At 65.8% G+C, this 14,316-nt stretch overlaps 1 protein-coding gene across 1 annotated transcript; it reads right to left on the bottom strand.

Moving 5' to 3' along the window:
• Nucleotides 1-3,295: 3,295 nt before the first annotated feature.
• Nucleotides 3,296-12,224, bottom strand: CACNB1 (calcium voltage-gated channel auxiliary subunit beta 1; the record flags this gene model as incomplete). The annotated part of the gene is made up of 14 exons (XM_079547293.1): nt 3,296-3,667; nt 4,579-4,764; nt 5,389-5,484; nt 5,575-5,726; nt 6,398-6,507; nt 6,817-6,875; nt 6,957-7,037; nt 7,921-8,066; nt 8,412-8,488; nt 8,565-8,701; nt 8,875-8,997; nt 9,114-9,233; nt 10,897-10,983; nt 12,138-12,224. 14 exons carry the CDS (start codon nt 12,222-12,224, stop codon nt 3,296-3,298), a joined length of 1,833 nt encoding a protein of 610 aa, XP_079403419.1.
• Nucleotides 12,225-14,316: the final 2,092 nt, after the last annotated feature.

The following is a 14,316-nucleotide window of genomic DNA, read 5'->3' as shown; positions in this document are numbered from 1 at the left end:
CCCATTAGGCGTGCAAACACACGGAGCAGCGGGGGGCAGCGGGGTCCGCGGGCTACAAATAGGCAGCGCCCACCGGGAGCCCCTCAGTGCCACCGCCGTCAGCGCCATGCAGCCGTTCCCGGCGCTCCTCTGCCTCCTCGCCGCGCTTCTGCCCGCAGCCGCCGCGCACCTCTGGGCATGGATGTACGCTCTGCCCCAACACCCGCCCGACAGAGCAGCGCTGGGCAGAAGCGCCGGGCCGGGGGGCAGCGCGGAGGAGGTGAGCGGGGGGGGATGAAGGGGAAACGCAGAAGCAACGCAGGAAGGATGGAGGGATGCGGGAAGGATGGACGGGGGGAGAGGGACGGGGGAGAGGGATGGGGGGGGATGGATGGGGGGCTGGATGGGGGGGGGATGCGGGGTCGGGGCGGGAGGGGGCGCGGGCGCGGCGGGCGGCAGCGGGCGCTCCAGTGGCGCAATCGGTCAGCGCGCGGTACTTATAGGGCAGTACGCGGAGCAATGCCGAGGTTGTGAGTTCGAGCCTCACCTGGAGCAGGAATTTTATGGGCTGCCAGAGTGACGCCGGGACCCTCGGCCCCAAAATAACCATCAGCTGTGCGGCGGGCCTTGCGCTCGGGGTTTTCTTTTCCTGCGAGAAAACTGCGTAGAGCGGCAGTGCCCTTCTGCCAGGGATGAGTCCCTGTGAGCCAGCAGCCCCTTGAAGCCCCCTGACCCTCGAGGCTCCCAAATCATCATCCTGAACAGCCCCGGCTCCACTGCCTGGGGAATTGGGGTGGGGGATGGACAGACAGGCACACAGAACCCAAACCCAATCCCACCCCGTGCTGCCCTCCCATTTCTGACCCATCCCAGAGGTGGGGATGGATCCGGGCCCCCTGACCCCACTGCTCTTCTTCCAATGCAGGTGACGCCGTGCGGCCCCACCAGCCCCTGTGCCCACGGACACTTCTGTGACGAACACTTCGGGCTGTGCCTGCCCACACGGCCTGCTGGGCAGTACTGCCGCCGTGACACCCACTGCGCCCACGGCCTCCTCTGCACCTTTGGGAAGTGCCAGCAGCCCGTGCCCGACGGGCAGGAGGGTGAGCAGCAGACGGGGGTGGGCAGCCCCATAACCACAACCCCGGGAGCAGAGGGATGTGATGGAGGTCGGGTTGGGACCGGGAGTCATCGCAACCCCTGCTGCAACACGCATGAGGCTGAGCGACTTTGGGCCCATTGCACCTGCATGGGGCTGGGGGATTTCAACATGTAACCCCTCTCTTTGTCGTTCCCTCCCCCCTCAAAGGAGCACGGTGCCAGCAGGATGAGGACTGCGGGCCGGGTGGCTGCTGTGCGCGGCGGCACGGTGAGATGCTGTGCCAGCAACGGCTGGAGCTGGGGCAGAGCTGCCATGTGCCCCCCGGGGGTCTGGCCTTCAGCATCAACCAGGTGTGCCCCTGCCAGGCTGGGTTGGTGTGCCGAGCATCGCCTCCACCACGAGAGTGAGTACGGGCCCTCAGCAGCCCTGTGGGGAAGGGACTGATGGCCCCACGTCCTGGGGTGGGGGGCTCAGAGCAGGGACTGATGTCCTCATGTCTCCCTGCAGGAAAGCATTTGAGTATTGGCCAGAGAAGAGCGAGTGGAGGTGCCGGCAGCCCTGAGCCAGCAGCGCTGTATTTATTCCCTGTAAATAGCATGTACAGCCCCATTGCAGGACGCGTCCCTCCCCAAAAGCCAGGCAGGTCCTGGCCGCTCCCAACCCCCTCCAGGAGATGCTGCAGTCACTGCAGAGCAGAGCCGTGCTTGGTCTCGGCCCCCCACCCTCCTTGTGCACCCCCACCAGGCGCAGCCACGGGGAGATCTCACCGAAATGTTTATTACAAAGAACCAAGCGAGCGGGGCGAGTCCCCCCACACACCAAGGAGAATAAATAAATAAAATACACTTTGTCGGGGTCTTTAAATAAAGTTTGTGGGATGACATAAATATGGGACGTCCCTCTGCCCTTTAGGAGGGCTGGGGGGGGGGGGCCCAGCTGCCCGGCCCCGGTGGGGGCAAGCACCGGGGCAGGTGGGTCTCAAAGCACTTGGCAGGCAGTGACACCGAGTTCCCCCCAGCAAAAAAGGGGAAACTGAGGCACACAACGGGCGGAGGCGTTTTGGCAGCGGCAGAGCTGAGCACCCCGGAGCCCCCCCCAGCCCAGGCTGGCAAGGCTGGTGGTGTGGGTAAGGCAGCGACCCCAGGGCCACCCCAGCATCGCCCCAAAGTGGGGGGCGAGAGGTGAGCCCAGCCCCACTGCGAGGGTCGGCCATGGGGTGTTCCCACCCCAGTGCTGCGACCTTCATGGGGGCACAGGGATAAGGGACACCCCAGGGTGGGCACAGGTGAAGGCAGTGCCCTGGGGAGCTGGGGTGGGGGACAGACAGACAGGCACACAGACGGACAGACACAGCTGGATGGGGAAAGAGCAGACAGAGAGGGGGTGGCACAGAGGGGGTTTGGCAGGGGCCAGGGCCTGGTGCTGCTCGGTGTGTTCCCATGGTCCCAGGGAAAGGGGGGGAGGGTGAGGGTAGCACAGGACCCCCCGGGACCTGCTGGGCACTGTGGCAGGCCAGGACTGGGGCAGCTGTTAGCACATGTTAGACACCCTCCCCCCAGTTGGCTCAGACTTTCCCCCCCCCCCCACCAAAGACAGGCAAAATCCTCCCCCACTCCAATGCAAACACATGCAAAAACCATGCCCCCCCCCTCCCCAGGCAGGCAGCACCCAGTGGGCACCCCAAAACCCTGCACACACAGCACACGCATGCACCCCTCCCACAGCTGTGGGGCAGGCACTAGCTGGGGAGGGGACAGCTGGCAGGGAACCCCTCCACCACCAGCTCAGGGGTCCCCCTGCAGCAGGGTGGCAAAGAGCACCATGGAGAAGCGGGTGCACCCTGGGGAGGGGGCTGCAGGCAGCAGGCAAGGGCTGGGTACTGGGGAGAGCGCAAGCCCCCCTCCCTGTGCCATAGGGGATGGGGATACGCCAGCCACTGGCAAGTCCCCTTTGGTCACTCGCTCTCCCTGTGGGACAGAAAAGGCCCGAGGCACCGCAGGATGCTGGGGGGGCTGCGGTGGGAGGGAGACCCCCCCCCTTAACACCAAGAGTGGGGTGGGGGACACCCCATGGCACAGCTGAACAGGCTTTGGGCACGTGGCCTGCAAAGACACCCAGCTGAGTGCAACCCCTGGCCCCAAAGCCAGCACTGGGGCTGGGGAAAAGGGGTGCGGGGAGGGGGGGGGGCCATCCCTGCCTACATCCCCCCTCACCCTAGCGGATGTAAACCTCCTGTCCCCAGCCCTCTGTGTCACTCTGGTCCAGACCCAAAGGCTCCGGCGGCTCTGGGCAGTAGCGGTCGTGGCCCTTGGCACGTCCCCGCGGTCCCCGGCCCCGCTCCTCATCCCACGCACCGCGGGGACCCGGGGGGGGCCGGGGGTCCTCCTCACCGGGATCGGTCTCGACGTCCATGCAAGAGTTGCCGGGTTCTGTGCAGGCTGAATCCCGGCTGCCGGGGGTCTCCGAGTCGAAGGTGTCCTGGCGGGACAGGCGGCGGGGGGGGGCCGAACGGGCAGGCGGTGGGATGGGCCCCCCCTCCCGGACGTTCCCCTCGCCCGGCGGCTCCCCGTGCACCAGGTATGGAGCCTGGTTGGGAGAAGCAACCACACCGTGCAAGGACAGATGGACGGGTTAGTTGGGGGGGGGGGGGGGGGGTGTTAGCTGCACACCGCGGGGCCTGGTGAGTAGGGGGGGCACATGCGCTCCCGCCCCAGCCCAGCCTGCACACTCCGTGCCATGCAGTCCAGATGTGGGTCTCATCCAGCACCGGGGCAGGGGGGGGGATGGGGTGAGGGGGGCACCAGGGCAGGTCCAGAGCAGTGGGAGGGCATGGAGGGGAACGGAGCAGGGAGGCGGTGGGGTCAGGGTTGGTGCAGAGCAGCGCCCTGATTGCTGAAGGAATTAGCGACAGACAACACAGGACACGCGTCCTTCCTCTGCCTGATGCCCTGGGGGGGCTGTGGGCCCCCCTCGGCTTGGACACAGCCTCTATGCTGGACCCAGGGGGGTCAGGGGTGTCCGGGGGGCTCAGCCCCCCCCCAGGAACTCCCATAAGTCCTCGTTGTAACCCAGGAGAGCTCTGCAGGGCTGAGAGACCCCAACCCCAGGGGGCAGATCCCAAAGGGGGGCCCTGATCCAGGGAGAGCAGAACCTCACCGCAGCGGGATGGCCCCAAACCCGGGGTGGGGAGCAGATCCTGGGGTAGGGGGGGGGGGGGGGAATCGACTTCAGGGGCACGGGGATGGCATCAACCACGGAGCAGGGAGCGCATCCCCAGAGGAGGGGGCAACCCCAGGGAGGCGGCTGTTCCCCGGGGCGTCCCCAGAACCCAAGGCTGTCCCTGATCCTTGGGGGTGTCCCCGATCCCCGGGGGGAGGTCCCACGGGCGCCCCGCCGCCATCTCACAGCGCGTGCTCCTCCTGGGGGCTGGGGGTGGCGTCGGCGCCCCCGCGGCCCCAGAAGCCCAGGTTCCTGCGCAGGGAGGTGAGCACCTGTACCTGCAGGTTGGAGACGGGCGCGGGGCTGGCGGCCAGAGCGGCCGTGGCCATGGTGCGGTTGAGCAGCGGGTTGGGGGGGTTGCTGCTGGGGGGGTGCGTCGCCTTCCAGTAGGCCTCCAGGTACTCGGCCAGGTGCTCGCAGGCCTCCTCCAGCTGGTTCTCGTCCAGCACGATGTCAAACATCTCCTGGGGGGAGGAAACTGCGGTGGGGTGGAGCTTATGGACATGGAGCCCAGGGGCCAGGATGGCAGGAGGAGCATCGGCCACGAGGGCGGACTGCTGGCGTTAATGGGGTGGGGGGTGGAGCCTATGGATGCAAATAAGGAGAAGGGCGGAGCTTGCACACATGGGGGTGGGACCTATGTGCCCATATAAGGTAGTGGACAGAGCCTATGGCAAGTGGGGCGGAGCCCACATACCCATATAAGGTTGTGGGTGGGGCACGTGTACAAATAAGGCGGTGGGCGGAGTCTGCAGCATGCAGGGGCACATCCTGTGTATCCATATAAGGTAATGGGTGGGGCCGGCGTACCCAAATAAGGTGCTGGGCAGAGGCTATGACACGCGGCGGTGGAGCCGATGTAACCAAATATGGTGGTGGGCGGAGCCCCCATCATTTGGTGGGAGGAGCCTATCTAACCCAACATGCTGATGGGCGGAGCCTACATAACCTAATATGGTGGTGGGTGGAGCCCGGAGCCAGGACAGGTGGAATCTATGCATGGAGGCAGTGGTGGGAGGGGCTTCTGCCGGAAGGGGCGGAGCCAAAGGCCGCAGGGTGGTGGCAGGGGTTGGGTTGGGGACACTCACAGGCGGGCACTGCGCCAGCTTGTCGGAGGCCACCATCTGCACGTTGAGGTGCTTGGCCTGGGACTTGCCCCGAGACTTCACCAACCGCTGCAGCACCTGGAGCAGGAGACAGGGCGGTGTGGGGCGGGGGGCACAAGAACCTCGGCCCCATCGCTGCCACCTGCCCGCCCCACGGCCCCCACTCACCTTTGGGGAGGCGATTTTGATGTAGACGATGATGGGTGCCAGGGAGGTCTTGGCCAGCTGGGCCGGGTGGTTGATGGTGTCAGCATCCAAGGCCACCAGCTGCAGGGTCCGGGCCAGCTCAAAGATGCGCTCCGTCTCACTCTGCACCTCAGCTGCCAGAGTGGGGGGACAGAGGGAGTCACAGGGGCACGGAGACAGCAAAAGGGGGCTGCAGGGACGGCTGCTGGAAATGGGACGTGGGGAGCGGGACAGGGCCAGAAGAGGCTCAGCCACACCAGCAGCACCCCAGTCCCACAGATGGGAGGCAGTTGGGCTCCCAGTGCTGGGGGAGGAAGGACTGAGACCCCCCAGACACATGCATTGGGTGGGTGCCTGCAGAGGCTGCACTCAGACCCCGCAGTAGAGCACAACTGGGGGCACAGGGAACCTTGGGGCTGCATCCCCTGCTGTCTCCCACCCCGCGCTACCCGAGGAGAACAGGCTACATACCCAAGATATCTGTATCAGGAGCAGGGGAGGAAGGAAGCGGTGCAGAGGGAAGGAACCCCAAATGGGAAAGGAGAAAAAAAAAGAAGAAAAAAAAAAAAAGAGAGAGAGAAAAGGTAAAAGGGAGGAGGGGAAGAGAGACTGAGTCAAACCGACAGTGGGAGCACGGGTCCCAGGTGCCCTTCGTCCCATGCACTCATCGCCCCACAGAGCGGAGGGGGCTGTGCAGGAAGGAGGGACACGCTGAGCATCCCAGGAGGGAGGGGACAGGAGCAGGAGGCTGCTGGGCTGATACAGATGGGAGCTTGGGGTGGCCGAGGCGCTGCACCCGCCTTACCCAAGCTGGAGCGTGTGCTGGAGCGCTCGATGATGGTGTGTTTGCTGGGGTTGTTCAGCACAGAGCGCTTGGCGAGGGAGATGTCGGCCGTCACCCGCGTGATGGAGATCCTGCGAGAAGGACACAGGCTGGCGGGGGTCCAAACACCCCCCCCATCAAACGCCTGCTCCCCTCCTCCCACCCCAAAAGCATCAGGCTGAAGTGGAGCCTCCTTCTCCTTGGGGGCAGATCCCACTCAAACCAGGGGGTCTCCATAGAGCTAAGAGTCCTTCGTGGGACTTAAGAGGTCCCCTGTGGGTCCCTCTTGTGAGATTTAGGGCCTCCCAAGTGCTTGAGGGTTCCTCCGTGGCTTAAGGGCCCCCCACGGGGTTGAGTGCCCCTCGCCAAGGGGCGCAAGGCCCCGCCGCCCCCTGCCTCACCTGCCATCAAAGCGATGCTTCAAGAAATCAAACAGTGCTTTCTGCATCATATCTGTCACCTGTGGGAGGGGAGGAGGAGGGCGTGGGGTCTTCTGTGTGTCCCCCCCACCCTGGGATCCCCTCCCAGCCCCGCTCCTCACCTCGTAGCCCTTCAACGATGGCCCCACCAGGATGATGGGCCGCATGGAGGGAACCACATCGTAGGGCGGCACGTGCTCAGCCTGCAGGGCAGCATCGGGGGTCAGGGGGCTCACGCTGGGCCGGGGGGCACAGCAGGAGCCCAGGGTGATGCCAAGGGACGGGGAGGCCCCAGAAATGGCAGCAAAACCTATTCCCCCCTCCTCCCCTGCCCCAAACCCAGGGGTCCTGACGCTACTCACCGATTTCTGCTTCTGCTTCGCTACGTCCCGAGGCGCCGGGGCGGGCAGGGGGAGACAAACAAGGCATGCGTGTTACTGTGGGAGGGGGATTCAGGCCCCAAACTGGGCTGGGGGGTTAACAGGAAGCCCAGGGGGGGCACAGCTCCAATAGCAAAGGGAGATTGTGCCGGTGGAGCTCATTCTGTATGAATGCTGCCCTACTCTTGATTAGCGTTGGGCTGTGAGCAGGGGCTCCGCGAGGCTTTGGGTGGGGAGCAGCACCTCAGCACCCCCCTACCCACGCCGTGGTTGCACCCGAGCCCCCCAGCACCGTGCCCAGTTTGGGGGGGGAGGAATGTTCCACTCTCATTTGCGGGGGAGACAAACACAGCTGTGCCACACACCATGCGCACACAGGGGGGCCCTGGGGGGGGGCATAAGGGGGCACGGGCCGATCCATCCCATGGATGGGGGGGCACACAGCCATGGACTGAGCCACCCCATGGACCGTGGGGGGATGCAGCCACGGAACGATCCATCCAGAGACCACGGGGGGGGGATACAGCCAACGGAACGATCCATCCCATGGATGACAGTGGGATACATCCATGGAATGATCCATCCTCTGGATCACAGGGGGGAGCAGCTACGGACCGATCCACCCCACGGTGCCCCCGCAGCCCCCGGCAGTGTTAGGGCAGGCAGGGTGCAGCAGGCAGGCGTGGGCCAGATTGGGCTCTGTTACCTTCCTAAAGAAGGGGATGCGCTTGGAGTGGGCGGGGGGGGTGGTGACACTGCTCACACTACTCTTAGGGGAGCAGTGGGTCTCCGCAGCCTCCTCCTCCTCTAACTCATCGGGCTCAAAGGCAAAGCTATGTGTGTCCAGGGCACCTGGGGACGCGCCGGGGCCGGAGGGGAGAGAAGAACATTGATAACGGTGGTGAAAGGGGAGAATGGATGGGAGCAGGGGGGGCGAAGAGTGCAGGGACCCAGGGCTGGGAGGGCACCCCGTGCACTCTGATTTGGATGTAAGCATGAGTGTGCAATGTGGGGCTGCACTTTGGTCCCACACGGGGACCGAGGGGGCTGCATGTCCCTCCCGGTGCTGGGAAGGTAGCGGGGAGGACCCAGCTGCAGGAGGGGCATTGGGAGGGGCGTCCAGTCCTCAGCAGGACAAGGCCCCCCTCCATGGGCTGGGCCAGCCCTGCTCCCCATGGGGAACCCAGACATCCTTACCACTGGCCGGAGGGGTGGGCCTGCGTGTCCCCGTCACCACGTCACCAAGGCTGGAGCTGGAGTTGTCACCTGATTTGCTGGGAGAGGAGAAGCAGAGAGGGGTAAGCATGGGGCTGTGTGAAGGTTCCAGGGGCTGGAGAGGGTGGGAAGAACCTGGAGCTCAGTCGGTTCTGCCTCATCTTCTGCTCCTGCAGCAGCCGCATGTTCTCCAGTTTGACAGGGCTGGGGATGAAGCCGACCTCGCAGCCTTCCTTCACCAGCCGCCCAATCCACCAGTCGTTGTTGTACTTCTGCACCGGGGGACGAACACAGAAAACACCTCAAAGCCTGCAAATGGACGGCGCACAGCAGCCCCACACGCTGCCACCCTCAGCCCCATGCCCTGCCGACCCCCACCCCCAAGCCCCTGCCACTCGCGCCCTCCCCTCCTGCTCTGCTCCCCTCCACGACTCCAGACCCTCACCTCCTTGATGTGTAAGAAGTCTTTGGGCTCGAAGCAGATGGCCATGCCCTGCACAGGCACATCATCATTGGCCGATGGGTTGTAGCCAACATTTGTCCGGACAGCAAACGCTACCGGCTTCGTCTGCAGGTGGGAAGGGATGAGTGGGGGGCAGCATCCCCCCTCAAACCCCGCAGCGAGAGCCAATGCCCCGTGATGAGGCTCCCAGTGACGAGGGTCCCAATTCCCCCTAATCCCACCTTGGCTTTCTCCAGCTGTGCCAGCGCCTGGCGCTCAGCCTCTTTGCGCAGCGCCTCACGGTCCTCCTCCAGGGACACATCCGAGTCCGAGGGGCGGCTGGTGTAGGACTCAGCTGAGCCCTACGATGGTGGGGAGGATGCTCAGCCCCAGCCCCACGCTGAGCAGCCCCAGCCCCGGCAGGCAGCCATCCCCGCAGCATCGAGGCATCCCCAAAATCCTGCACAGTGGTGCCCACCCAAGGGACAGCCCTATGGCTGAGTTCCCAGAGGACCCCATGCGTTGCCCCCAGCCTGTGCCTCAGTTTCCCCTGAGCCAGGGGGGCCGTGCCGGGGTTACGGCAGGCCGAGCGCCGGCACAGCTGTTCCCATTGCTCCGGCACGGAACGTGACACCCCGCTCCCGTCCTGCTGTCAGCCGGTTCCAGGCCTGTCGTTAAACTGAGGGAGATGAGGACCCCCCCAGAGCCGGCAGCGCCCCGGCCGTCCCCCAACACAGCACCAAGCTGGGGGAAGTGCAATAGTGACAGCTCTGCTCCAGCCGCCCAGGGGTCCTGCAGCAATGGGGCTGCACGGCAACGGGGGGCTGGGGGTCACCCCAGGACAAGGCTGCAGCTGGGGCCTCTGCTCACCCCCCACGGCCCCTCACTTCACCCCGTGCTGCAGTTAGAGCCACAGAGGGGGTGGTGGGGAGACCCCCAGGGCTGTGACCCCCATAGGAACAGCAGAGGCACCAACCCTGCAGGGTGCTGTTCCCCACCCGGCTCCTCTGTAACCCCCACATTGAGGCAGCCCCCACCCTTCCCACAGAGCAGGGCAGCCCCTTCCCAAACACCTTTGCACAGACATTACCACCGTCCATGGGGCAGCAGCCCTGCGGGAAACCCTCCCCCCCCAAAAAATCCACAGGGGCAGAAATCAGTCAGCCCTTCTCTGAGCCATTTCTCAAGGGAACGTCGCAGCCTGGGGTCGAGGGGGGGGCAGAGGAGCGGGGACTGTGGGGCAGCAGTGGGCACACTGGGGTGGAGGGGCTGCTTTGGGGTGCTCACCCTGCAGCCCCTCTAGGTCAAAGGGGACCCCAAACCTTGGGACAGGGAGGAGGGGCAGAAAGGGGAGGCAGCAGTGGGAGGGGGGGGGGTGGGATGCTCACCGGGGCGGCGAGGTGGTCTTTGCCGGTCATCTCCATGGTGGCAGGGCTGGGGGCAAGTGGGCCGGGGGGGGAGAGGGGGGGGCCGGGCGTTGCGTGCTGGGGCGCCCGCGGGTCGGGTTTCAGACACCCACAGCCTGCCGGGGTATATTTAGCCTGGGGCGGGGGGGGTGGGGGGACAGTGCCAAGCCAGCGGTGGGTGGATGGGGCTGGAGAGGGCGGGGGTGATGCCAGGTGGGCTGCGTGCCCCCCTTCCCCCCCCCCCCCCAGCATCCAAAGGGGCAGGAGATGCCCCAGCACCCCAAAGGCTCCTGAGATGAGGGGGTGGACGCCCCCCCCAGCCCCACTCTTGTGTAGGAGAGAGGAGGGACAGCAGGCACAGCCTTGGCTGGTGACCCCTGGTCTCTGCTTCGATTTGGGGGGGGCACAGATGGATGTGGCTCAGATATTGCAACAGCTGGGTCCCCCCCCAGCCCCCCAACGCTCAGCTGCAAACCAGGACCCCCTCCACATGGCTCCCTGAGGGTCAAAGGCCACCAAAGAGGTTGTCCCCATTCAGCCTCAGAGGATAGCTGCTCCGGGGGGTGGGGAGGAGCCAGACGGGGGGTCTGTGCCCCCCCTCGTCGAGCCCCATGCTCACCTGCCGGACGAAGCTGTTGGAGGTGGTGTCAGATGAGGTGCTGCCGTCAGAGCGCTTGAAGCGGCTCTTGCGCTTGCTGTATTTGCCCTGCAGAGAGAGGTGACAGGTTGGGGGGGAAGGGAGGGAATTATGGGCATCACCCCCCCCCCCCCCCCCGCCATCCCCAGCAGCATCAGAACTGAGCACCGGGAGCTGCTGAGATCCGCCCCTCCTGCAGCCACCACCCAGCACCCCCAGACCCCCACGCACCTGGGTGGGGGAGCAGGATGCTCTGGGGGAGAGGGGGGGGGGGGGCCCGGGCCCACAGCAGCAGCAGCAGCAGCAACCACCCCCCCCCCCCATCATCCCCATGCCACCCCCTCGCTGTCACATGCTCCAGCCCCACGCACATACAAGCTCCCTCAGCAAGAACGAGCCACCCCCCCCCCCCCACTGCACCCAAGGGGGCTGACAGTGCCCCCATAAGGGCTGTGGGATACAGTGGGGGAGGAAACACCGGAGCAAACTGGGGAGGGGTGCTGGGTGTGAGTGGCTGGGCTGTGACCCCCCCAGAAAGGACAGCTGGGCCCAGCTGCCACCGGTGGTACCCGGTATTTTTAGGTCCTTGCCCCCCCCCCCCCTCCACCTCCATCCCTCTGTGCTGGAGGAGGTGAAGGCCCCCGGGTGGGGCAGCACCACGGAACCCCCCCACAGTGATGGGCAAAGCCTTCACTGCCCCCCACCACCCCCAGGGCCTGGCTGTGCCCCCACCCATGCTGTCACCACCAACCACGCAGGGGGGGACACGAGATGCCCCCACCCCAGAGGACGCATCCCCCCACCCCACACCCAGCAGATGGAGATTTTTTTTGGGGGGGGGGGGGGTTCCCACTGCACACTGACTCTGCACAGTTTGCCCCATCCCCAAAAGTTTCCCTGTGCCCCCCCAGCGCTGTGCGCCCAACCCTGGACTCAGGGTGCTGCGGGGGGGGGGACACAGCCGTGGGGAGGTGATGCAGTAAAGGGGCGCGCTGCCCCCCCCCCCCCCCCACTTGGGGGCTGCGCCCCCACTTCTCGCTGTCTGCTTTGATTTGGGGGAGCAGCGTGGCTACGGGGTGGGGGGGGGGGAACCGAGCTACAGGAGGTGGAACCTTTACTGGTAGGACGTGGGGAGGGGATGGAGGGGGGGGGTCCATGCAGCCCCCTCCCCCCAGGGCTTTCACTGACCCCCTCTCCACCCCCCCACCCCCCGGTGGTGTCACCTGGAGCGCTGCGTTGTCGAAGACGTCCATCTGGATGTCCTGAGCTGAGCTGTAGGGCGGGCGCGCCATGCCCCCCTCCCGCACCATGGAGCTTTCGGGGCAGCGCGGGGCCCGAGATCGGCCTCCGCCGCACCGACCCCCGCGGCGACGGGCGGGCGGCCCCGGCGTGCGGAGAGGGGAGGAGGGGGAGGAGGAGGAGGAGGAAGGAGGGGGGGGGGGCGGCCGCTGCCTCCGCCCCGGCCGCTCCCACCGCGCCGCCGGGAGGGATGCGGGATGCTTTGCTTCCCTCCCCTTCACTCCCCTCCTTCTTTCCTTCCTTCCCTCCCTCCTTTAGGAGAGGGCACCCCCAAAGCGGTCCCCAAAAGAGGGGGAGAGATGAAGGATTTCTGCCTCCACCCCCAAAATAAATAACTTATATATATATAAATATAAATACAGTGGGGGGGGGGGCAGCAATGACCGGCACACAGCCCGCACCTCGCTGCGTGGAGCTCCCCTAAAATAAAAACAACACGGGGGGGGGGGGGGGGGGGGGGCACAGCTCCTTCCCCAAAGTCTGGGGCCAAACCCGGCTTCCAAACCATCCCTGGAGAGGGGGGGGGGCCTGCCGAGCCATCCGTGCCCCCCCCCCAGAGCCCACCCGCTATGGGGTCCCCCCTGTGGCTCCCACACCTCCCCTTCTGATCACACAGCAGCCACCAGCTGTTGGAAAGTTCCGAATTCCTGGGGGTGCCCCCCACCCTCTGCGCTCCCAGACAATGCGCCCGGAACAGCTGACGCCACGTTTTCCATTCTTAGACCCCCATCCATCACCGTAAGGTGCCGACGACGGCACCTGTGCAGCCGGATGGGTGGCACAGCCCTGAATGCAAACAGGGGCCCATCTGCAGCCCCTCGAGCCGGGGGTGCAGCGCCTGGGGGGGGGGAAATGGATCAGCCGGGAGCTGGAGGTGGCTGTGCTGGGGACGGCGTGGAGGTGGTGGGGGCAGAGGATGAGCGCTGCGTTCATCCCAGAGCTGCGTGGGAGCAGAATGCAAACGCGGTGTCACTGCTGGAGCTGCACAGAGGGAAGATGGGAACGGGGGCTGCCTGGCCCCAGCACTGTGCTGCAATGGTCCAAGCGTGGGGTGAGAGCTGAGCCCTCAGAGCCACGATGCTGTGTGGGGCTCAGGGATGCACCCCCAGGTGGGAGGTGGGAGTGACAGAGGCATAGGCTCCGTTGGTATGGGATCCATAGAGGTGTAGGCTCTACAGAGATACACGATCCGTGGGGGTTGAAGCCTCCTCACCACCTCCACCCCAAACGAGGGCCCCAAAGGCTTACGGGGCACCGATTTGCAGCTGCAGGTTCACAGAAGCACAGACAGACAAAATCCCGGCGCCGCTCCAGGGCAGGTAATGAAACAGCAGCCGCTCTCCTGCCTCAGGAGCCTCCAGATTTTGACAGTTTTGTTGTCGGAAAATGATGAGTCAGTTTTTAAACAGCAAAAGCCTGTGTTTATCCGTGTTTGTCTCTCAAAACGAACCCAAAATCTGCCGCCACCAGCTCCCTGTCACACACCATATGCCGCCTGCGTTCGGCCGCCAGAGCCACGCGTGGCAGCAGCGCAGACTGAGCGCGGAGCGGCAGCCGCGAGGGAAGGGGCTGCAGCAGGAGGGCGGGTTTGGCGTAAGGCAGGATTGCGCCGGGCGGAATTGCAGCCAAGCAGGGAGGCGCAGCGCGCTGCCGGGGGAGCCCTTAAACAGGAGGCCTCTCCTCGGGTGTTTGAGGCCGCAGGGGGACGCGCCGCCCGGCGCTGGGCGGCTCCTCCCAGCACGCAGCCGGTGCCCGGCCGTCCGCGGGCCTCGCAGCCACGCCAGGCCTCACGGTGACCCCAGGCCTCGCATTGGCCGCAGGTTCGCGGTGACCCCAGGCCTCCCACGGGCCTCGCATCAGAGCCAGGCCTCAGATCGCCCAGGCCTCACGGGACCCCCGAGCCCTCTAACGCCGCCATCACCCCGCAGCCGCAGCCCCACACCAGACCCCCTCCCCCCCATGCAGACACCGCCCCCCCCGCAGCCGCCATGCCCGCTCCGCCTTCGTGCTGCCCACGCCGTGCCACTGCGCATGCGCCCAGGCCATTCCCACTGCGCATGCGCTCAGCCTTCCCGGCCTGGCTCACCGCACATGCGCAGTTCG

Source organism: Tetrao urogallus, assembly GCF_951394365.1.
Source record: "Tetrao urogallus genome assembly, chromosome: 26".
Lineage (NCBI taxonomy): Eukaryota > Metazoa > Chordata > Aves > Galliformes > Phasianidae > Tetrao > Tetrao urogallus.
Note: the sequence above shows the minus strand (reverse complement) of the source record. Positions and strands in the feature narration are given on the sequence as shown.